Source organism: Taurulus bubalis (genome assembly GCF_910589615.1).
Source record: "Taurulus bubalis genome assembly, chromosome: 14".
NCBI lineage: Eukaryota > Metazoa > Chordata > Actinopteri > Perciformes > Cottidae > Taurulus > Taurulus bubalis.
The window spans coordinates 19,412,164-19,435,642 of NC_136602.1; the positions used below are offsets into that span (position 1 = coordinate 19,412,164).

Genomic DNA, 23,479 nt, shown 5'->3' on the forward strand with positions numbered 1-23,479 from the left:
AAAACACCATAAAGAAAAAACGCAGTGAAGAAAAACAGTGTCAAAAGGGATCACTGTCTCTGCTCCGGCTTCACTTTCCAGGCCGGAGCGATGTAGCCGGCGTAGGCCATAAATATCAGCATTTTTTTATCTTAATCAAACAGACATTTTTCGGTTCTCCTCCAGCACCCCCTCAGACCCAGCAGGTTGCCGGGACGATGCCAAGCACTCCCCTCAACAGGCAACAAGAGCCGCATTCAACAAGATTTAGAGCTCTGCAAATATTGCCTGTGCTTGCTTTCATGTGTGACAGAGAGATTTAGGAGGCGGTCAGTGTTGGTGGTGACTTTCACCTCTATACCTGTTCCATAACCCCTGGAAATGATATTCCCCCATATCCAGGAGAAGCGAGACGGGGACAGGCGACAGGGAGAGGGGACGTTACATGAGATTGAGGAATAAAAGCAGCAGAGAGAGAGAGAGCGAGAGAGAGAGAGAGAGAGAGAGACAGAGAGAGAGAGAGAGAGAGAGAGCAATCAAAAGAAGATTTAGATTACCCAGTAGAGACAGCGCACATATTGAGAGGTGGGTCGACTCCCACAGCCGGCGAAAGCTGCGCTCTATTCACCCTCACGCATTAGTATTCTAATGCCAGTGAGAATATGTATGACTGCCTCCGAGAGAAAGAGGTGCACAAGCCTGTGCCAGAGGAGCAGGAGAGAGGACAATGAAGGGGTGAACAGAAGAGAGACATTAATGTGGTAAAGACCTGTAGGGAGGGAAGCATTAACACCACAGAGGGGTTTTATATGAAGACAACATTTATCTCCTCGCGGCCATTGTCTGTGTATCCATGCCGACGCAGCAGCAGTTTAAGCCAGGGCTCTCCTCTCATGCCTGTGCACCCTGGTTCATCTTTAAAGGATACGCAATGACTCCATACTGATGAATTACCCTGCAGCTTTTGTTCTGCAAAGCTGGCTTTCGGTTATAGTTTAACCTCATGTGCGGAAACACTTTACTTCACTAAAAGTACCACAAAGTAGCAAAGGTCCTGCGTTTTAAATCCTTGGGTAAAAGTCAAGAAATATTAGTAGCAAAATGTACTTTAAGTATGAAAAATGAAAGTAGTATGAAGTAGTTTTATTTGCTTTGTACACAGTTAGTTTAGTCCAGTGGGTCCAGATGTAGGGGTCAGGCCTTAAAACAGTGACAATATAGAGTAGAGGGTCATGAGATGATTAATGGGGTTGAAAAGAAGAAATTACAAAGTTCCTCACACACGTTTGTACTCATTTATTGGATTGTTTGCTTTTTTTGTGAAATATTAAGAAGTTTTGTTTAGCCTGAAACAAAAAACAAATAAACATCTGAGAAGGTCGGAGGTGAAATGTCTCTTTGGTAAAACTGCTAACAACACATCGACATCTGAAACATGACAAGGGGTCCAATACAGCTAATACTTCTGTGTAAGTCAAGTCAAGTCATTTTTGCAAAGGGTAGTACCGGTAAGTCAGAAAGGTTGGAAACCCCTGTCTTAATGTTTGTACGCAAATTCTTAATCTGAAAAGTAATTACAACTGTCTGGATATACTATACATATAAGTAAAGAACAAGTACAAAAGTGTAATCATGTCAAGTAGTCAAATATTGCAAATTACATTTTTGCAATAGAAAACAGCTGATTAATGGCTTGAAGTTCTTGTCCAGTCTTTAGTCATTGATCATCCTAAAAGTGAGCAGCCATCAATATAAATCAAATCTATCTACAAGATAAATGTGCTTCTGTCCCTTCAATTTCCTTCTGAGCTGTACATCACTCTGACCGTCGTATCACACATGCAATGCATTCAAACTGTTCTGCAAACAAACCGACTGAGCTTAAACAGTTCACTCTTGACTTCCACGCCTGCAGCTAAACATATGTACATATGTACAACTCGATGCTCGTGAATATTTGTCAGCGATTTGGATCAACTTGAAGCCCCGTGTCAAAATGCATTTTCCATGCTCCCCTAATAACTCAAGCTAATCACTTTAGCGTTGTCTCTAGGGGCACAATGCGTCCCCTCATGTCCTCGGTCCTAGCGAGGAGGCTAGGGAGAGACGATGTGGGGGCCCCAGGGCCCGTTCACCCAGCTAATCCCTGAGGAGAAAGGGCCTGCATTTAGGGTGCGATACGCTTAATCCGGGGGGGCCTAGTTCACAAAGGAGCCCGGCACTTCCTCTGGGAGCTTCCGCTGGTTTGGGGGTGGGGGGGTGCCAGTACAAACATGCGCCAATAATACACGTCCGCGTTGCAACGGCACAAACAACACATGACATGGGAGAATAATACAAAAAATGTAATAAATAAGACTTGTAAATTCACACTAATGGGGAGCCAATACAAACAAAGCAGCCCACGCTCAGCAAGAGCAAACACAGAGCACACACAGAGCACACACACACACACACACACACACACACTACACACTACACACTGTGGGCAGAGGCAGTGTTTATATTCTGCCCCCGGGTATGACGAAACAAAGCTTGTGTGTACTGCAAGAAGAGGGGGCCCAAACCGCTCACTGCCTACAGATAGATTCATATTTACAAACAGGAAGACAGTGTCATGTAATGGGCCCTTCAGATGCTGCGTGGGGCCCCGGGTTGCTCACAGACAGTGGATGTGATCGGAGGATATTTGTGGATGAAGCATATACGCTTCAACTGCGTCAGCATTGTTTTCCTACTGGAAGGGGGAAATTATTATTGCAGAAAGTAAAAAAATCTGCATAACTGTTCTTTTCCTAAGCCCACATATACCACAAAATAAATAAGTCACAGAGACAGCACATCGCATTGAGATACATTCATGTAAACAGCTGAGGGATACGATTCCATATTTATATGAAATTATTTCCCTGTTCACAGTTTGGATGAGACGTTTGGAAAAAGGGAAATACGTCAAGAAACGGCGTTTCTTTTCCTTCGTCGACGGACAAGCTTTTCCTTCCCAAACTGTTTAACGCTGACACGTCCTCTTTCCTCTGTGGGTCCCCTGGCATTTTCACTTGGCCACAATACATGTGTGGAGACTGCCACAGCAGATAGTGGGGAGAGGAGGAAGAGGAGGAGGAGGAAACCGAACAGATATACAAATACTTCTAACCCATAGCTTCATTATTTACTTGAGCTTATAGTGACATTTAAACTGCCCTCACAACAAGTGACACTTTTTATTATTATTATAATTATTCCATTGACAATGCACAACTGATTCTGGCACTACAACTTATTCAACTGCAATATTAATTTCTCATGCAAATGATACACAGTTAGATACAAGATAGTCTCACAGTGTGCAATTTTCAGTGCACACATTTTCTTCAGAATAAAAGAATGGCTCTTCCGGTTATCTCACTACAGGGTCACACTCTCCTTTCCCAGCTTCTTGGCGGTCTCTTTATTTTCCAGAGTGACAAACCCTCCTCCTCATTTGGCACCAACACAGCCTAAAATAAACCACAGCGATATTTAAACCATCTCTGTGTCTGACATGAAAATAAAGCCTTCTTTCTAAGCCCCCTTTATTCTGTGAATGCTGACCTTTGGCTGAACGGTATTTCAGCAGCAGTGCATGGACAGTACAGACCTCATGCCTAATAAGAATTATGAGCAGTGAGACTATTATATATCAGGGTAATGTCCAAACTCTGCCATGCTGCGTCTTGCAGCATTATGGACTCATTATAAAATAGCCGACCGGTCCGGGCCACTTGTTTTGACAGAAAGAGGTCCACCACAGCACTGGCACATGTCCTTATGTGTGGCGTCCACCAAGACTAACTACTTGTGACAGTGCCAGGAGTGTGTGTTTGTGTGTGTGTGTGCCTGTGTGAGTGCACATTAAGTCCAAGGGGAAGCATGCCTAATGTGGGAAAGAAACAGTCAATCCAACAGGGCCACTAGCCAGCGTCAGTGTTCCCTTCTCGGAGAATTAGCCTGTCAATCCATCCTAATTCTCCAGGACACAGGCCGCTCTTTAAACCCGGGTTGAGTTTAAACTTGAGATACTGACTCTCTCCACTGTATTCTTGTGATTGGGTGCAGACAGGCAGAATGGGTGGTGGGTCAGGGCCACACTGGAGGGCAGAGCTGCTGCTCAAATACAAGTCTAGTCCAGGGTCAAGCAGACATTTTTACAGTGTGTGGTTACACTTTTCTCTCAGTTCGCTGCATGAAGGTGTGTTTCTAGGTGAGCGTCCAGAAGAATAGGACACGCAACCCGCTGAGTCAACTTGGCTAACCCCCTCACTAATGCATTCATGTGTACAGGAGGATTTAAAAAGCACATGTATTGGGCACTGTTAATGTCGAACAGTTGCTATTTGCACTGTAACTATGCATGTTACAATAACAGTCAACTCGATTATTTATAATACAAAGAAGAAATCTGAGCTTTATGACTATCAAGGCAAGGGTTTGCGTTATAGGAGACTGCCTTTTGCACCATTTTGAAGTTGATTTATTAGCGATGGACATCATAGATTTGAGAGAATTTGGACAGAGTCAGAAAGAGTGCGTGTGATGTTCACATTTGAATTCTGAATCTGCGAAGAAGAATAAAGTAGAATTATTGTGTCATGGTTTTAGGCCTCCACCAACCAGTCAAGTTGCAGTTTACGTCCAAAACATCATCACTTCAATTTATCTAATCAGACATTTGTGTGAAACTCAATTCTTTGTGCCAAATTTGAAGAAATTGTCTTTGAACTTTCCTGAGGACCAGACGGACCAAAAGAAAAGAAGAGCATAATGCCTGCAGCCACGGCTGTTGCCGGCAAGGAGGCATACAAAATGAACATGAGGTTTCTAAATTTCCATTGATCTGGTTCACAGCATTAAAATACACACTCGTCATTAGATACCTTCTGAGATTAGTGTAAATCCCAAAAAGAGGCTTCAGAAACAACATTTACACATAGTTTTTTTTTTTGGAGTCAACAGTTTTAGCAGGGTATCTGATGAATTTGAAATCTGTTCAATAAAAAAGCCGATCCCGTCTTCTGGCTGAGAGATGAGCTGCTGTTGACACTCGGTTTGAGGGCGAGAGGCAGTTTGTGTTCTGCCGGCTCAAATATCGAACACCTGTTAGCCCAATTCAACAAGTCTCAAGTCAAGCATGTATATCTGGGCGTGCATGTGTTTTATTATGGGAGTATCTTTACACGTACAGTAGTGTGTACACAGTTTGTGCCCGCTAGAGGACTCTTAATGCATTATTGTTGCATTATTGTGTAGCGTGCAAAGGAAAGCCACAAAATCCAAGCAAGGAATATACAACCCATTTATTTGGCTTAAGCAAACATAACAGTGTGAATATTAAAAGAAAAATCAGATGAAGCTATAAATATAAGAGACAAAAACATTAACAACAGTGAGTTTGTTGCTGCTAATAAACCCAGTGATAAAAAAAGAAAATGAATGTCGTTGTGTAGTTAAGGTTGGAGATATAATGGAAGCAACTGACAACCAAAATCACTGAACATTCAAAAGGACAACACGATTAAACCTGTGTGAGTTCAGAGGAGAGCTGTCACCTGTGTGGAGCATCATCACCAGGAACATCAGCTACTTAAGAATTGAGGTTGAAAAAAAAGAAATCAAAGCCATTAATTACATTCAAGGGGCCGGTCCCTGAAGGGATACAAATCAAAACAAAAGGATGCAGACAAAGCAAACTGAGAATAGATGCTGCAGGATTGATTTATTACGAATAAAATGGAAAATGGAAATAAATGTTGTGAAGGAGACATAACTGAAGAATGAATGAGGCCAATGGGTGAATGGATACATACATAGACAGTGATTGGCTGCTGCGTTGATCCAGCCTTTGCGGGGCTGAACGCGGTGAGACTTCACAGACGGCGAAGGAGACGCACAGAAACAGACGTACATTACATAATAAAAAGGTGCAGTGGCGTGACGGCGTCTGTGTTTTTTTAGGCGCGGTAGAGCAAGATCTTCTCGGCACAGACCTGGCCCACCAGGTCGGCGTACTGCTGCACCTCCGTCTCGTCGCTGGAGCCTTTGCGTTTGCGGGAGTAGGCTGCGTACGGCATCACGGCCCGTCTGTATAGCACCAGGGCTCTGCCCACGTCCTTCAGCACACAAGAGTCTCCTGGACACAAACGAGAGGACGTAATGAGGAGCAGAGTAGACACATTAAGCACAATTAACACTGGCCTTATTTCCCCTCCTTCTCATGAGTTAACCTCTGAGCGTCTTGGCAAGGATACACCATTGTTCCGAGAAGCTGTTGGAGGAGCAGAGAGCACCCCCCCCTCCACCCGGCCCTACAGCTCCAATTCCCCGTCTGCCTAAACCCTGGAGTCACGGTGGTGCGTGAGCAGGCCAGTCAGTTGGCCTTGTTTACAGGGCCTTGCTCCCCCGCTGCCTCGCCAAACTCTCGGCATTTCGTAAGGTCCCGTGTTGTACACTGCCAGCTCCCATCAGACCAGTGAAAACACTGCTAATCTCTCCAGTGTGCGTGTTCAGCAGCTACAAATGATCCTCTGGAAAGTCGGATGAAAAAAAAAAAAGGGGTAAAAACCAGATGACCCGCTCTCTGACACTAAAACAGCTGCCTCCAGCAGTGCGAGGCCGGCGCCAAGAGGACATGCAGGGGGCAGCACAGCAGGCCGCTTCAACGGAGCCAAACAAACCCGGATACACTGCACACAATGTGTGAATGCAAGTGGGTCTCAAAACCCACCTCTAAATCATTGAGTAGTCCTTCATTTGCATTCACTGGACGTTCAAGAAGCATCTTATCCCAGTCGGACGTCCCTGCTCTAGTCCCTCTAATTGCCCTTAAAATGCTTCCATCTCTCCCCTCATCAATTTGCGATTCAGCTTGTCATCTCTGAGCATTCTGCTGTTAAACCAATTTTTATTTCATGAAATGTACACCCTTAGAAACTCTACAGTGCTTCATTCAGCCAGTCTGTCCTGTCTGGCGCAATCCGGGGTCTGGCCTAGCTAAGAGGAAGCAGATGAAAAATAAACGTCAGGCCGGGCTATGGAGTGGAGTGGAGTGGACGAGCTTGCCAGGCCCATGGCGACACATCAGTCAAACAGGAGCGAGTTAGATTTGGTATTAATAGCGCTCAGGGCCTCCCACCCGCCACTGCCGCTCCCCATGACAACACCCATGTGGCTCACAGCTGAGCACCCAGGTGGTGGGAGTGAGCCGAGCGCACATATTTCTGCCTAATTCCGAAAAAAAATCGTCACAGGTCTGCTAAAGCCAACCCAATCACCCAATAAACTGGGAAAACAAGACAACAGAGAGGCACGCTGCTAAACTGTGATGTAATGCCACAAACAAGTATTTTCTCTTGTGCAAGATGTTGAAAGGGATCCCCGCAGTACAAAGCACTCAGATGCATTTGGGCTGAAGCGTGACTATTTGTGGGCTGGGTGTGATCAGAAACTTGTTAAAAGAACTATGAGTCAACCGACTTCGCTGCAGACGAAATGCACTTTGGGAAAGAGTTGCGATCTCACAAATGAGAGAATTAAAATAGCCACGTGTGTTGGTAGGTAGAGAGGCAGTAAGTGAATATCGCCAACTGCAGCACAGCCTGAAAAGCAAGCCGGAGGGATGAAGAGAGCTCGTTATCAACACGAAGCCCTGAGGCTCCTTAGCCCCGCCCCCTCCCAAAATCTCCGAAGACACTTTCATATTCCAACTTTTTTTTTTCCTCACAAAGTTCCCTGTGGATTCATATTTTATTTATTAGCCTCATTTCCCTGCTCAGTAATGCCTTAATCACTGTGTCTTTCCCCGTCTCTAAAAAAACTGCTGAGTCACATAATTTCGGGAATGCTTGATATAAACTTTTAAACTCAGAAAATCAGCAGTATGTTAAGTCTTGCCATGAGGGGGGTGGGTGGGATTTAAAAGATGTAAACATGTTATGTAACTTTCACATGACCGTAATTATGGCCCATGAAGAATTTATGAGTTCCTGATGGGATGAAAGCCAAAGTAGTTAAATGTTCGATGCTTTCTAAATAACCCTCAGAGTTGTCTCTGAGATGCGAGGTGCATCCTCATTCTCTTCATCAGAGTGACAGCCCACTTGCACAACGGTAATGCAGAGGCGCATTTTGTTTACTCAAATGTGACACTGCTCTAAAGCACCACTGTCCCCTTGTGAAGATATAAAGCAGAGGACGTATTACAGATTAGGAAACAGAGAGCAGCTTCAAGACGGTTCAACCTCAACAGCAATACATAGCATGGCCCTCTCTCTCTTTCTGTCCAACTCAAGGCAGTCCAAACATCCGCTCTTCACATAAACATCTTTCACTGCTTCTTCACTCGCCCCTCCCCATCCTCTCACGTTGAGTCGCTCCAGACCCCGTTCCCGCCAGGCCCACCGGACGTTCGGTGACACGCTGCTCCGAGGTCGCGGCTCCTCGGGGTCGGGGGTTCAAGGGTCGGGGGGAAGAGGAGTGTATGAGGGTCGGTGAGGGAGTGAGAGGGTCAGAGCGGAGGCTCGGGGCCTTGACACCTCGCCACGCTCCCCTCTCTCTCTTCCCATCCATCTCCAACTCTCAGAACACTCTCTTAACACCGGGCTGTAGTCAAAGGCAGGCCACCGGGTTATGACCACTTCCTATGACCCAATGTTGCAAATCCAAAGCAGGGCTGACGCTTGAAAAGAAAAAGGCCAAAATGGTGGTGTAGTCGAGTGACTAAGAAGACTGCACTTTGACCATAAGACCCGGGTTCAAGCCCCTGTGTTAGAGCGCATCCGTCCAGCTGACCCTGCATCTCTGGAGCCGACCATGAATTTTGACCTCCGCACCGAGAAGAAAGCAACCAGAGAATTCCCCTGGATTTTAAAAGGACATTATTATCATTATTGTTATTAAAAGTGCAGCAGATCTTGGAGTGGTATCCGTCTCCCCTCCACTCTGAATGGGAACATTAGCACAAGTCGGGCTAAGTAGCAGAAAGCCTTCTGAAGAGCAGAGCAAAGTGGCTCTGACAGTGAGACAAGATATGAAAGTGTAAACTGTAAAAGCAAGAAACATGGTGAAGTGGGTGGTGGGCGCCGTCAGGCCGTCTACCCCAACTAATGTTTAGGCCTCACTTTGCATGGTTGAAAGCGCAGATGCTGTCAACCTCGAATGCAATCAGCTTGATGAGAAGCTAATGTGTGTGTCGTATGAGAACAATATTTTCTAAACGCATAGTGGAGTTTGTGTATTGCAGTATGTAATTGTGTGTGTCTGGCTTGGCGCCTGCTGGACGCACTCAAGGTCCTGGGGGTGACTACTTATGTCACACACTTCTCTAAGTGTTTATCCTGCCGAGCGGGCAATACCCCTACTTCTTTCTCCCTCAAGCAAACACTAGATTATGAGTGTGTGAGAGATAACACATATGTGCTGTGTAGAATGTGTGTGTGTGTGTGTGTGTGTGTGTGTATATGAGTGTAAATACTGTATGTACATTTGCTGGAGCCCTCGGGGCCCTCGATGTGTCAGCAACAGGCATGTAATCAATGTGAGCCTGCTCTGGACAGAGTAGTGTAAACTTTGGATTAGCTGTCTTTACACACCTCATTAAGGCTGCAGCTCTGTGACCTGGTCACCCGGGTCCACAATCTAAAACGCACACCCTTCCCCAATTCTCTTTCACCCCTGGGTGAGGTTTGGAGTTAAAAGGAATTAATGGGGAATTTGCTGACACTGTAATCTCATAAACATAATTTTAATTTTTGTTCGCTCTCACTTTCAAGCGTTCCAAGTTGTATCATCAGTGTGTGTACGGACATGACTGGAGAATGTACTGTAAGTGTAATTGTTATTTTGGGCTCGACAGAAAGACAAGTAATATTGCATTGAACCAACTACTCGTAGACTTCAAGGAGTAGGAGATACTTCAGAGCATCTCAAAGGTGTCTTTTGATCAGCGTCAAACACGCTCGGACTTGCAGTATGAATTGTTTGAAAATATGTGTATTCCTACAATCCTACCCCTAATCTCTACCGAGCTTTGCTTCTCACAGTAGCCCATTCATGTTATGCATCAATAACTTAGCTTTACTGTTAATAGGGTTATGGATATACATTTCAGGAATGTGGTTGAGATAAATTACACAATCTGTTGAAAGTTTGTTGTATATCAACAGAAATAAATAAATGTAACACTCTTATATCATGAGAGCACAGTGTGCAAAAAAGGCCAGAAATAAATTAAATATATTAATCATGACACTTTAAGAAACCCGTAAAATTGCATTTAAAAGACAATAAAGACAAGCTTTAAAAAAAAAGTGGAAATAAATAGCTACAAATTAGAGCAATAAAAACAATAAGCAAAAGCAAGCTAATAAATAGCTACAGTACAAATGTTCTAGTTTATTTGAAACCGATTTAAAAGTAGCTGGCAGTTCCAGCAGACCTGAGGGGTCCGGATGCTTCCGTTTAGTGCTTAAATAGACGGGGAACGGGATTTTGCATCCATCTTTTGACGCACAGAAAGTCAACACAGTGATTTAAAGAGCGCCGTAATGTGCTCCACTTGCTTAGTGTTCCTGAGCATTCTGGACGAGCTGCAGCTGTCGGATTCATTTTTTTACTAAGACCTGTGAAGACACGTTACAATAGTCTAGCCTGCTGAAGATAAAGGCATGGACACGTTTTTCTGCATCTTAAAAAGGGGAATAAAAGTTACCGCCTTAACAATGCGGAGGAGATTCCAACACCATTACACGCAGTCAGGACTTCCCCAGGACTAAAAAACAGATCGTAGCATTTCTTTAGTAAGGCCACAGAGCCGCCACACATTGGTATACTGCCAGATAGGATCGGGCCACCGGCCTCAACAGTGTGCCGTGCTGCCAACCTGACGATGACACTGCAGACTAACCACTGGGCGTATTTCTGGAGGAGACCGAACCCTCCACATAAGCACTATACAGTCTGGTACCACGCAGCCTGGCAACCAATCTGAGAGCTAAACATCAAGACAGCCAGCACGGAAATTTAACGAGACTGCTTTCGGTAAAGCCAGCTCTTAACTAATGTCCAGGCTCGTCCAAGATCATCAGTCCACGCAGCGATGGACGCTCCGCAAGAGCCACAGACACACAAACACTGGGGCCACAGTGAAAAGGGCCAACTCTGAAACCGCCACCTGGTCCTCAGTCATTTGTGCCCACTCAGGAATTAGTGGTATGACTGACAAGAAAATGTCAGACCTACCACTGGATAAGCTGTTCATGTCAATGTGGTAAATGACGAGCCCAATAATGCTCTTTTACATTATTGTTCCTAGGTGTGGTGCTTTCACCACCACTTGAGTCAACAAGAACAGCCAACCATGAATCAAACATGTAGAATCCTTATTTCCTTGAGACATTTTATTTCCGAAAGTGACTGTTTGTGAAAAGTGGACGTAGTCAAAGTAACATCACCTATTGGTTTGGGGAATGCGATTTTGCTCGAGTTCTTCATTTTGGCTGTGACATCTTGGTTTTCTTTGCAACCAGAAGTGACACAAGAGGGTGGATCTACAACGGAATGCTGAATAAGTCATTTTTAACGACCAGACACGTTGAAATTAACTTTCACAAACTGAAATCACACTGTGAAAGGCTTAACATTGTGAGACGACAACATTGACAACTCCAAGACCGGATATCTCCGTAGTAGCCCACCACATCTATTTTATAATCAATAGGACCCTAACTTAGAAGACTTGAAACTAGTGATCGAGACCATAAACTCATGTTTACAATGTTTAACCAGTCCTCATAGACTTCCATACAATCAGAATTATTTTAGAAACCAGAGGAGTCGCCCCCTGCTGGCCAGTAGAGATAATGCAAGTGCAAGGCACTTCAGTATTGGCTTCACTTTTTAGAACCGGAGGTTGCCTCCTGATCAGTGCCAGAGAGCGCTTTTTTCTTTTGTGTTGGTCTCTGCATGGCACGAGTCCAGGTATGACCTCACGACAACAAACCCCTGAGCCGCCTTTCCCCAGAAACACATATCCTTCTTTCCTCCTCCACCCTCCTGTCAATCTGTCTCTCATGTTATTGTACTTTGCTCTCTTCTAGTGCCAGCACACAACCACCAGCCTCCTTCCCTTTCACTTAAAATCTCCATAAAACCATTTTCATCACGCCTCCCCTCTCTCTCTTTCCATCTAATCTTCATTTACTCCAAGTCTTACCCTTCATCTATCAATCCTAGTCTAGTTGACATCTCCTATTACTGCTGATCAGTGTCTCTTTCCTGTTCGGTGCCTGTTTTGATGATGCAGATTAATGGTAAAGAGTAAACAGGAGGTGGCTGGCCCCTGCACACTCAACCACTCAGGTTACAACAACTTGCAATATCCATATTATATATGTGCGTATGTTTAAATCCAAGCACAACGTGCACTCATACCAATAACCTCCAGTCATCTCTTATCATAGAGCATATGTACCGTAAACCTTATTTAACGTCTTCACTCGAGGCTCATCAGTGCCCTACATTGGACCATGTGAGCCTACAGTCCTTCTGCTCCGCATGCAGAGCCGTCAGACGCAAACAATTTCCGTTCGGTTTTTCTGGGAGCCGCAGGAATTCCTTCACTGAAAACCACCAAGAGCAACAAAAATGCCGAATCAATACAGCAGAGACCGATTAAAGAAATGAGGAAATCGAAAATGCATCAGTCCCTCTAGCTAAACATCTAGCATGCAAAAAAGAAATCATTCCAAACTCTCCTCTTCATCTCACTCTATTAAACGCGCTGCCTGGCCCCCATCTCTCAGCTCGCCAGTCTCTCTCAGCTCGATGGGCGTCTGCCAGTCTACCTTCTGCATGTGGTTTATTTTTGCAAATATATCACTATTCATCTAATGGCAACATGGTCCTTCCATAAAGAAAGCGCTGGCTCTGCTCTGACCATGCTGAAGGATCACAGGGAGAGAGAACTGTGTGATCAGAGCTGCCGGCCCTCTGTTTACCATTTCTCTGTGACTGCGCACTTCCTCAGAGCAAGGCCACAGATTTCAACAAGCATCGCAGTGAAACGGGATCAGACGCCAACGCAAGATTCATGGGTTCGTTCAGAGACAGCGTGGAGGAAGAACTGCAGGATTCTAAGATGGAGCTCAAGGCGACAGGTCAGTACGTTTCAGACGTTAAATGAATGATGTCACGGTGGAGTGTCACATGGTCGTACCTGCATCAGCATCCTGGTTGAATCGAGCGTAGCGGGAGTTCTCCAACTGGGGTAGGCATTGCTCTATCTGTACCCAGGCGTAGGTTTCTGGGCACAGGAGGTCTGAAGGCCGGTACTGCCCCTAGGGGTACAAAAAGGTACAGAGGGAGGGAGAAAGAGGGTTAGGCCTCCTGCTAACAAGATCTATTAGTGTTTAGTCAATTAATGAAAAATGTCTACTATCTTGTAAACTCTTTTTATTTATATTTATTTGACCTTTATTTAACCAGGTAAAATCAATTGAGAACCAATTCTCATTTACAATGATGACCTGGCCAAGAGGCAGTAGCACAGTCCACACAAGTGACATAAAAAGCACAGATACAATACAGCATGACAAACACATGAGAAAGTGGCTAAAAACAACATAGTTGTTAATAAACACTATGTACAAAAAAAAGGCGGATTACTGGATGTTGTGGATCTTGTAAACTTTTAACGGTTTTAACGTACCGACTTAAAAGTAAGGATTATTCATTATTTTGTATTGCCATTAATTCATTCATACTGTTCTTTGGACACAACAAGCAATTTGAAATACAAACTTTTAGTTTTTGAGCATTGTTAACTATTTTCATAGACATTTCATAGACTAATCAATACACAAAACGGCTCAAATCAATATTGAAAACCACAATTACAGTCGACTTATACAAATTTTGTCCATTTGTAATGCTTTATTCATGCTGAATGACTGAATGAATCTCTTTAGTCGAGGATAGCCCTTCAACACTACGCTGGTAACCTTGAGGGTTAAAGGTTTGACAAGTTGTAAACTGACCTCAGGGTCAGGATCCGGGGTGAGAGCTGGATCAAACTCTGCTCTGTTTAAGTTCTTTGTTTGAGTCTCCGTGTCAGGAGTGTTATGTTGTCTGCGAGGCCGAGCAGGAAATGTAAACACACCAGCGTATTGTAATGTGTGCTTGTGAAACGGGTACAAGTCTGTATTTGACCTAACGTTTTGGATGGAAAGTAAACCAAGCTGAACAAAAACAGCTGCAGGGTGCAGAGGGAAAAAAGAAAGAAAAAAGGTTGAATGAACAGAAAAGGAGGAGACTCCATTATCAGAGACCTGTGTTCTATCACACGCCACCAAACCAACACAAACGGCTGAGATAGCTCTGTATACGCGCAGGCGCCTGCAACAAGCCCCTCTGCACCATCGCAACGGCCACCATAATATTTATTTGTTTTAGAGACATTAAACTGGAGGGCGAAGACTCCAAAATGTCATGAACACTGTTTTATACACAACCGAGGTCAAAAAGTGCAGGATGAAAAAAAGAAAAAGAAAAAAATGCAGATGTCATTACGAACTCAGAGGACAAAGAAAATACCATCTCTGGTGCTCTGACCACGACCCATCCGTCAGTGGGCCCTCTATGGAAAATATGCTGCCTGTTTTCACATGCAGGATAGGATGCCATGAGGACAAACTGTGGCGCCTTACAGCAATAAAACAGTCGAGTTTGAAGGATTCACAGTCAGGCTTTTTCCGTCCTCATCTTCCGCCATCTTTTTGCTACGCGCCATAATTAAGTGAAGGGGGTGCGGGAGAAACGTCTAAATCTATTCATAAATCCATAAAATCATACAGGCCAAAAACTGATGGGGGGAAATGGCAATTCAGACAGAAGTAAAAGACACTAACGCACTTTAAGTGCCGCTGCTAACAGATGGATGGCGGTGGAATGCTATGCATCTGTAGCCGCGCTGGACACACACATTGATCGGATGCTTTCCATGTCCCGACAACCGACAGCCTTCTACAACTGTCAGCGCAGTCAACTTGACACTCGCACACTCTGCCACACCTCTATGGACTCCTTCAACACTGTAGTGGGACACACACACACACACACACACACACACACACACACACACACACACACACACACACACACACACACACACACACACACACACACACACACACACACACACACACACACACACCTGCTCAGCAGTAGAGACACAGTGAGACACCCAGACGTTGCACTTCAACCCAACCTGGGTGCGTACAGGGATGGCGGGAGGGAGAAACAGAGCAGGAGCAGAGGTGCGAACGGAGTAGCTCGCCTTTCAGGAGAAAGAGCGCGAGAGATGGGGAAAGAATGAAAACAAACCTTTGGGAGTGCCATTGTTCCATGAAGAAAAGCGGGTGTGTTTTGGTGTTGCACTATTTCTTTTTTACAAATACACACTGATATAAAGTGGATTCTTAACGCCTCTGTTTTGTGTTTACAGTCCAAAATGACATGGGCAATTCCTCAATTCTCCCCCTGAACAGAAGAAAGGCTGCAGAGCAGGCCAGAGGAGTGTGTGAGGACACAGCTATTAGTGGTCTGGACAGAGGAGGGAAAGAAAATAAGAAAGACTTGAGAAACGAAAAGCTCGGTTTGCCACAACCCATCTGTCAGCTTCTCTTCTTTATTGGAGCGAAAGTGAAGACTGAGCTTACCACTGGCTTTCTTTATTTCCCCCTCTTATTTCCTTCCTTCCCCAGGTTGGCTTGAAGGCCCGTAATTCACAGCTCCCCCTGCAGCCTCTCTCGGCTCCTCTTCAGCCCAGTGTTTTCTGCTTCGGCTCGCTCACAACATCCATCACCTTATCTAACAGAAACTTAGAACTTAGAGGATGCAGTAATGGATTCCTGAAACTTAAATCCCTGAGAGAGAAGACTGATGTGAAGAGACGAAGAGACAATCTAATAGCTGGGAGTGAAATGGCCTATTCCGACAAATCTATGTTCCTGAGTGGCTGTTAGCTCAGCGAGTGTCGTGAAAAGGGCACAGGAAGTGATGGTGTGTGTGTGTGTGTGTGTGTGTGTGTGTGTGTGTGTGTGTGTGTGTTTACTCATTTGAGTTAGCTACACGGACGATCAACAGGTTGAGGATTTCCCAGACGAAGAATCTCTCTTTAGTCTGGTCCTCCTCTCTTGAGTGGCTCCGTTCCTCCCTTTCTAAATGTTCAAACCCTCCCTCACGAACTAATCCGTCACCATCCCTCCATCCTTTTTCTCCTTTCCGTGCTCGCATGTTCAGACGGGTATGGAGGTGATGCCGATGACGGACAACCACAGAAAGACCCGTTTAGAGAGATGGAAAAGGAGGGGAGAGGGGATGAAGGAAAACAAGTGGAGAGAGAAGTTAACATGTATAAACTGCAGCAGGAGGGACATGGTGTGAGAAATGAGAGGAAGATTGGACAGGGAACAGGAGGGATGAGAGAAAAATTAGGTGTAGATGGGCAACGGAGATGGTATTTAACGTCACTGAGACCAGGACTGATGGAAGGAATAGGAGCAGTCTGAGCGGACGTTGGGAGGACTGGGATGAAGAGGGCGGGCTTGTAAAGAGACTGACGTTGACGCTGATGATGGAGACGAGAAAGAAAACAGGCGGTTTAGAAAAATAAAGTGCTGCATTCAAACGCCGCTACGTTAAAAAAATAAAATATGGAAGCCGTACACTAACAGGACCGAGAACGCGCTCAATCATTCAGATATATTGTTTTGCAGCGTGTTTGGTAATTAATGCGCCGAGGTCAGCGTTTATCGGAGAGTCAATCTCCTACAGTGCAGGTCTCCCAGTTAACTGAACTTTAACGAGACGGACGGGGGAAATTACTCGACTTCATTTGAATAACAAGCCGCCCCAGAGTAAACAATTGCAGAACCTCATTCATCAAAAGTAAATAAACACGCATCTCCACCAGGGCTCGACGTGCAGTTACACAATACTTTGCGGATCCATTATCACTCCGAGCTCCCTCGGTGACACAGACTTTACACACATGCGTACCGAGGCCCTGCTGTCAGAGGGAACTTTATTACCAACTCAACCACTCAAACGCATAGCTGTCACCTTGTTCCTCTTCTTCATTGTGCACCGTTCTCCTCCCCCCCACAATTCCTGTCTTGTTTTCTCACACACCTCAAGATAGGGAGCGACGCCCCCAGGCCCGCACATTTATATGAAAAGCTATTAATCAGACACATGAATGGAGCGCCTCGCAGCACCCGAGGAATCCTCGTGAAAACCGACACTGCTTTTTGCCTTCTGCTTCTTTTCGCCCACCTTGCCCGACTATGAGTTTGGTATTTGTAGAGTTGAGTCAGCTTTCATCAAGTGAGAGACCATCAGCCACAAGGCTCTTTCACATCTCCAGGTTGTCCAAAATGGTAGGAACGGGTAGAAGCACAAATTCTCATTGAATTCAAATTCTTACTCAGCACATCACCAGTAAAATCGTTTAGTCAAACTTGAATATTTTGCTGCTGTATTTGAAACGCGCGTCAGAGGAAGCACTCTGACGTGAGTGTGAGCTTTATTGGCTCCTAAAACGGACAGATTTGTGGATGAATGCATGCAATCTTTTGATTTTTTTTATCGATTATTCTAAAAATTAATCATCAATTATTTTGATAATCCATGAATCATTTAAATGCCAAATCTTTCTCTGGTTTAAGCTTTGCAAATGTGAATCAATGTAAATTGAATGTCTTTGGGCCACACAATAAAAAAGCGATTTCAAAACCTTGGGCTTCGGCAAATATTCTGACATTACTTGGATCAAGCAATTAATCATCAAATTGAGAAAATAGAAAATCACTGAGGAGCGAAGGAGAGCCAAATTAATATCACCTTAAAGCGAAATATGGACGTCCAATCAGTGCTGATGGTAAATGTAGTCCGGTGAAAAAAAATCAATTTCCCAGTGGGTACTGTATTGACCAAGAAAGGAGATTGCTCTGCCTACATCACATATGTCAAACTCAAGGCCCGCGGGCCGAATCCGGCCCGCCGCGTCATTTTATGTGGCCCGCGACGGCTTCACGGACCCGTTTTGAATCGCGAACCTTTGCATGGGCAAAGACTAACTGTCTTTGTATTAGATTATTGTTTATTCAAGTGTAAAAATAGTGTACATTTAGTGTACAAACAATAATCTAATACAAAGACTGACTGTCTTCGTATTAGATTATTGTTTATTCAAGTGTAAAAATAGTGTACATGCATTTACATAAATGTAAAAATGTATGTAAGCAAATTTCTTACATACATTATGTTCGGGAGGAGTTAAATGTATACAGTGTTACAGTTACAACCGGCCCTTTGAGGACGACCATGATGCTGATGTGGCCCGGGGTGAAAATGAGTTTGACACCCCTGGCCTACTTGTACCAGGATGCAAGTTTGCTACATTACACAAGCTCTTTTGTATGGTTTTTTTGTCTGAAGTTTGTCGCTTACGCCTAATGAAGGCAATATTGATCGTCTTGTTAACTCATCAGTCCCAATATCATAAAATGCACCAATGTGTTGACACAAATGAGATCTCCACCACCTCGTGCATCGTAGGGAGACTTGTTGAGGGTGAGATCATTCATTGCTTTGCAGTTGCACAGCAGTGTCATGGTTCAAAGTGATCCTCTTTCAGGCTCGGTGGAAGAAAGAACAGAAGACAGGGGGGTGGACTTGGTGTCCTAGCAAGAGGGTTTCCCTGCCTCCATCTGCGTTACTTTACACCCACATCTGCTGCTGATTTCCTGCTCACATCTCCAGTTTGGTTTCCACCCACCATACCCCGAGCTGAGGTGTCCCTTTATGTATGTGTGTGTGTGTGTGTGTGTGTGTGCTCACACAAGTCAGGCACTGTGCCGAATGTCTGAACGCAGTCTCAATGAGCCTATTCTTGTCAACAGTGTCAGAACGGCTCAAATCTCCACCGAAAAGAGCATTAAGTTATACAGTAATCTGCTGGTCAACTGAACACCTACTTCAGAACGAGACAGAGCGGCTCCACGAGTGTGATGTCAGGCTGGTCGCAAAATAGATGAGGTCACCAATGGTAGACCATACTCTGTTTGCTCCGGGCAAAAGATATCCAAAAATAACAGGCAATACAAAAATCAGCCTGATTTATAATATAGGAGGTTGAACACAATAGTGAATGAGATATTAGTTTCAGGATTAAACATTTGTCAAGCACTCTCAGCGGAAACAAGGACATTTGACCCAAACGGACAAATACGGTCACATTTGTGGTCTCCTTGCACTACTTTATTCAGCTGGGTGTCACTCAGGGCAAGCCTGAACCCGGTGGGTATACAAAGGGGCCTAATGTGACCCAGAGCCGAGCAGACCTAACCTATGTTGGCCCGGGCCAGCACTCTGACCCAGGGTCACATTCATCCAATCTTAGTAAAAAAACAATAAACAGAGGCCCCGATCCCGAGATCCCTACACTCTCTCAAACATACAGCTCTCACAATACACCCCTTCTGTCGCATTAAGAAAACGCACACGTTGGCAGGGGGGCCTCTTGCTGCTGATGGACATGCGTAAACAGCACAGACACACATGCAGCTAGACAAATAACACCGAAGCAGGCTGGACGGAGGGACAGCACCAGTGAAAGACACGTCCAAACAACCCGTGTCTCGGAATAGACCACAGAGACCCACTTTCACCACAGTCCATGGCAAAGCGTAGACATACATTTGTGTGTGCGTCTGTGTGTGTTTATCCGTCTGTGTGAGCGAGTGCATCTCAGTTGGGGAGATTTACGCTAACTGCTGCTGTTTAAGCACTCCGGGCCCACCAAGGCCTTTTCACCCTGCTCAACACATTACCACAGGGCGACCTTCAAATAAAGCATCTAGGCTGGTCAGTCTCCCCCTCGGGCCCCTAGACAACCTGCACAATCCCCTCCACCCGGTCCACTCTGTCCCGGCACTCCCCTGGCCTGGCTATGCGTCATGGCTCCACGGATGACAGGTTAATGAGGAGAAAATATTTTTACAGGATCGCATTTCCACGGCGCCCTGAGAACCAATGGCAGCGCTTTTATGGGCATCAGCTCACAGACTGGGAGACTTTTATCTCTTTATCTCCTCTGGTCTTTATGGGCAGGCGAGCTGTTGCGCCTGTCTGACACAGACCGCAGCTTACTGACTTGCAGTCGGAGCCGCAGCCCCTAATCTGGGTCTTAAAACCCCACCTCAAACTTCTAACTGCGAGGCCCTCCACCCACACTCTGAATATGTGTCTGACAGCATTTATGAGACCCGGCTCATTCTGTGCAGTAGTGCTTATCAAAAGATCGGCCTGCATTCTCTTGCCAAAAAGAAACCAGGCGTTTCAGACAAAGTGGCGCAGCTGCAGCAGGTTTGAAAATAAATAGTGGCGAAGTTAATGGCAAGGCAAACACCTCAGGCTGGCAGCTAGTGGGCTCTGGATCACCTCAGCGTGACACCACCTCCAAACTCTCATTTTCGCTCTTGTAACCTTCACACCTTCCCCTCGCTCCTCCCACTCCCTACCCAACTTCGTCCTTCCACACACAGCAAGACTGAAGCGTCTGACCTGACCTCTTGAGCTCTGCCCCCTCAGACCATCACCCTGTCAGCGCTCCTCCTAGGGGGTGCCAAGCAGTGGCTGCCCCGAGACACTGCTCCAGCCTGTTAATGATTTGTTAAAAACACACCCGTGGCAGGACACGTGGTTGGAAAAAAAAAAGAGATGATGAGGCATAAAAGAGAAGAGAAATTATCCAAAACGTTAAGAAATGTTTCTGCTGAGAGGTGCACTGTTGGTGGTCTCCTGTCGAGCTAAATCAGAAAAGGCTCCAATTTAAGGGGAGCTGGACGCCAGCACAAGAGGAATGCTTCAGCTTGTTCATTTCACAGAGAAGGTGAAAATGGGCCAGGTTGGGTTTGATCTTATTTTGATGGGCACAGGTTTTATAACTTGAGGATTGTTGGAAGGTATTGCGACTGGAAAAATGTTATGTATATAAACCAACTGAATATTGTTTCATCTGAGGAAAAGAAAGCAGAGCAGAAAATAAAATAAAAAAATACTATTACAGTAAACACTCATTAGATTCGACATGAAACATTGCACTCAGCACAGTAACCTCAAACCACCTCTAAGTGAGCCGTCGTGACTTTTGTGAGAGTTGTCCGAAAATGAACAAAATGGGATGCCATGTTTTTATCTTTGAATTAAATCTATTGAGTTTGTTCAGTCTGAACCCTTCTCTCGTTCTTTTACTATCAATCTTTCATGCCGAGCAGCATGGTGGCTGGTTTCTTAAACAGTTGCTGAAAGACAAAGGGAAACAAAACAAAAAGAGGAGAAGGGGTGGCTGTGTACTGTGCCTGGACCTGCAGGGCCTGTGAAGCGTAAACCCACAGTTCCACACCAACACTGCTGCTCACTGTAAACCTTTTCCATACAACTCATCAGAATCTATCAAAAGGGTTAGAAAAGTTTATGCCTAGAAAAGGAGGGACTGGAAGAAAGGAATGTCCCTGTGAACGAAAACAAGTTGCGTACTGTACAGCATGGTACGCACCGATGGAGGGCTCTCTGGGCCACACCCACCTCTAGATGCCTCAAAGTCACTCACTGTCACTCTTAATCTTCCCAGATGTAAAACAAGTGACACGCAGAATGCGAGGTCATACACGTACACATAACATACTGTCTGAATGAGGCCCCTGAGTGTAAATAACACGCATGCAGGGTCCTGAGAGCTGTGGCTCTGGAGCCTTGCAGCGTGTCACAACCTGCAGCTGCGTACCTGGAGAGGAGGCGGGGACTGTTTGACGGAGAGATTCATTACATTAATAGAAACGCTGCAGGTCATCAGTGACACTGCAATGATTCACAAAGATAAGTATTGTCTTTCTTTTTTGGGGAAAAAGCTATTCAGGATTTGATTGATCTCAAATTAAAATCAGTGAGAAAAGAAAAGAGTCCTTTTGTATGCATCACAATTCAACTTTAAAAACACAAAAACATCCGCGTGCAGCTCATGTGCGTCCTGAGAAAATGAGGTCCTGTGTACATGCCTGAGCCGGGAGGGTAATTTGTCATGTCTAATTGATGTCATAAGAACTGAACTCTTGCAGCAGGTGACAGAAAAGCCTGCAGCCACACACCGATTCAGGGAAACATTAGCAAAGCAGCAACTGACTGAAACCAGCGTCGGATTCTTTCATCGGCCGTGTTCCCAACATACTCTTCCACACAGTGGCTGACACCTGGATGGATTTGTTTCAGGTCCACTGAACTCGAAAGCCATGTGGCAAACTGCTGGCTGTTGCTAGAGAACTGACCGCCTCTCTGACGTGTTTGTTGTTTGTGAGCGAGGAGGAGTCGGTTTGAAAGGGAACGGAGGTGCAGCTGCCGCAAAAAGGACCCTTTAAAAGTCAGTGAAGTACCGCCGGGAAACGAATACGCCTTTTCATCTTGCCTCCTTCTCTCATTTGGCACACATTTTGTCACTCCTTTTTTTCTGTTTCTCCCTCCATCTGTCCTCTTCCTCCTCCTTTCACTTATTTTGCTCACTCCTTTCTTCCCCTCTGTGGAAAATGTAATGGTTTCCTGGGCTCAGAACGAGACATTCTTTCACTGTGAACAATAATAACAAGAGTAAGAGCCACTTCATATAACTCTCTCACTCCCTCACGAACTGGGTATTCTGTCCGAGTGTGTGTGTGTGTGTGTGTGTGTGTGTGTGTGTGTGTGTGTGTGTGTGTGTGTGTGTGTGTGTGTGTGTGTGTGTGAGACACTTGAAAAGTGCTTGATCTGTTAAAACCAGGTACTGCAGATCGGTAAAGCCAAGTAGGTGACCGCCTCGTTTGTTATCAAAGTCTGCTTATTCAGTCCTTTAAAATAACCGACACGAACAAGTGCGTACATATATATATATATATACACACACACACACACACACACCTCTGCAAAGAAATGGAAAAATCACTCCGGCGTGGCATGGATCTTTAAGTCCTCGCTCTGTCCAAAAGTGGAAATGTATCAAATGAAAGCTAATGAGACTCAGAGTACGTTTTGCGAGCTGCTGAAGCTGGACGGCGGAGTAATTGGAGGACAAGGGAATAAAACATGGTGAGAAAAACCGTACGAGTTGAAGTGATGGGTCAGGCAGACCATGTCGAGAACATGAACCCAAGGTGATGAAAGAAAATGTGTAAACTATAGCTGCATCTAGATATAGGCCAGAAATTGCAAAATGTCAGTGAACGTTGTTTTTTTTTTTTTCTTATGGAAGCTTCAAGAAATGTGCCAGCACTCTCGTCACTATGCTGCAGTACACTGTGTTTATTCCTATTTGACCACAATCCATCCAAACAAGCAACAAGTATGCTGCATGACCTTTCATGTTATTATCAACACGGAG

General features: G+C 45.1%; 1 protein-coding gene across 1 annotated transcript in view; it reads right to left on the minus strand.

The window, feature by feature from the left end:
* Positions 1-5,306: 5,306 nt before the first annotated feature.
* ate1 (arginyltransferase 1) overlaps positions 5,307-23,479 on the minus strand; it is a gene marked incomplete at its 5' end in the record, with an annotated part of 53,654 nt that continues 35,481 nt past the window's right edge. The window contains 2 exons of the mRNA XM_079229481.1: positions 5,307-6,148; positions 13,229-13,349. Coding sequence (XP_079085607.1) covers positions 5,970-6,148; positions 13,229-13,349 — 300 coding nt within the window. The 3' untranslated portion in view covers positions 5,307-5,969. The remainder of the gene's footprint in view (positions 6,149-13,228; positions 13,350-23,479) is intronic.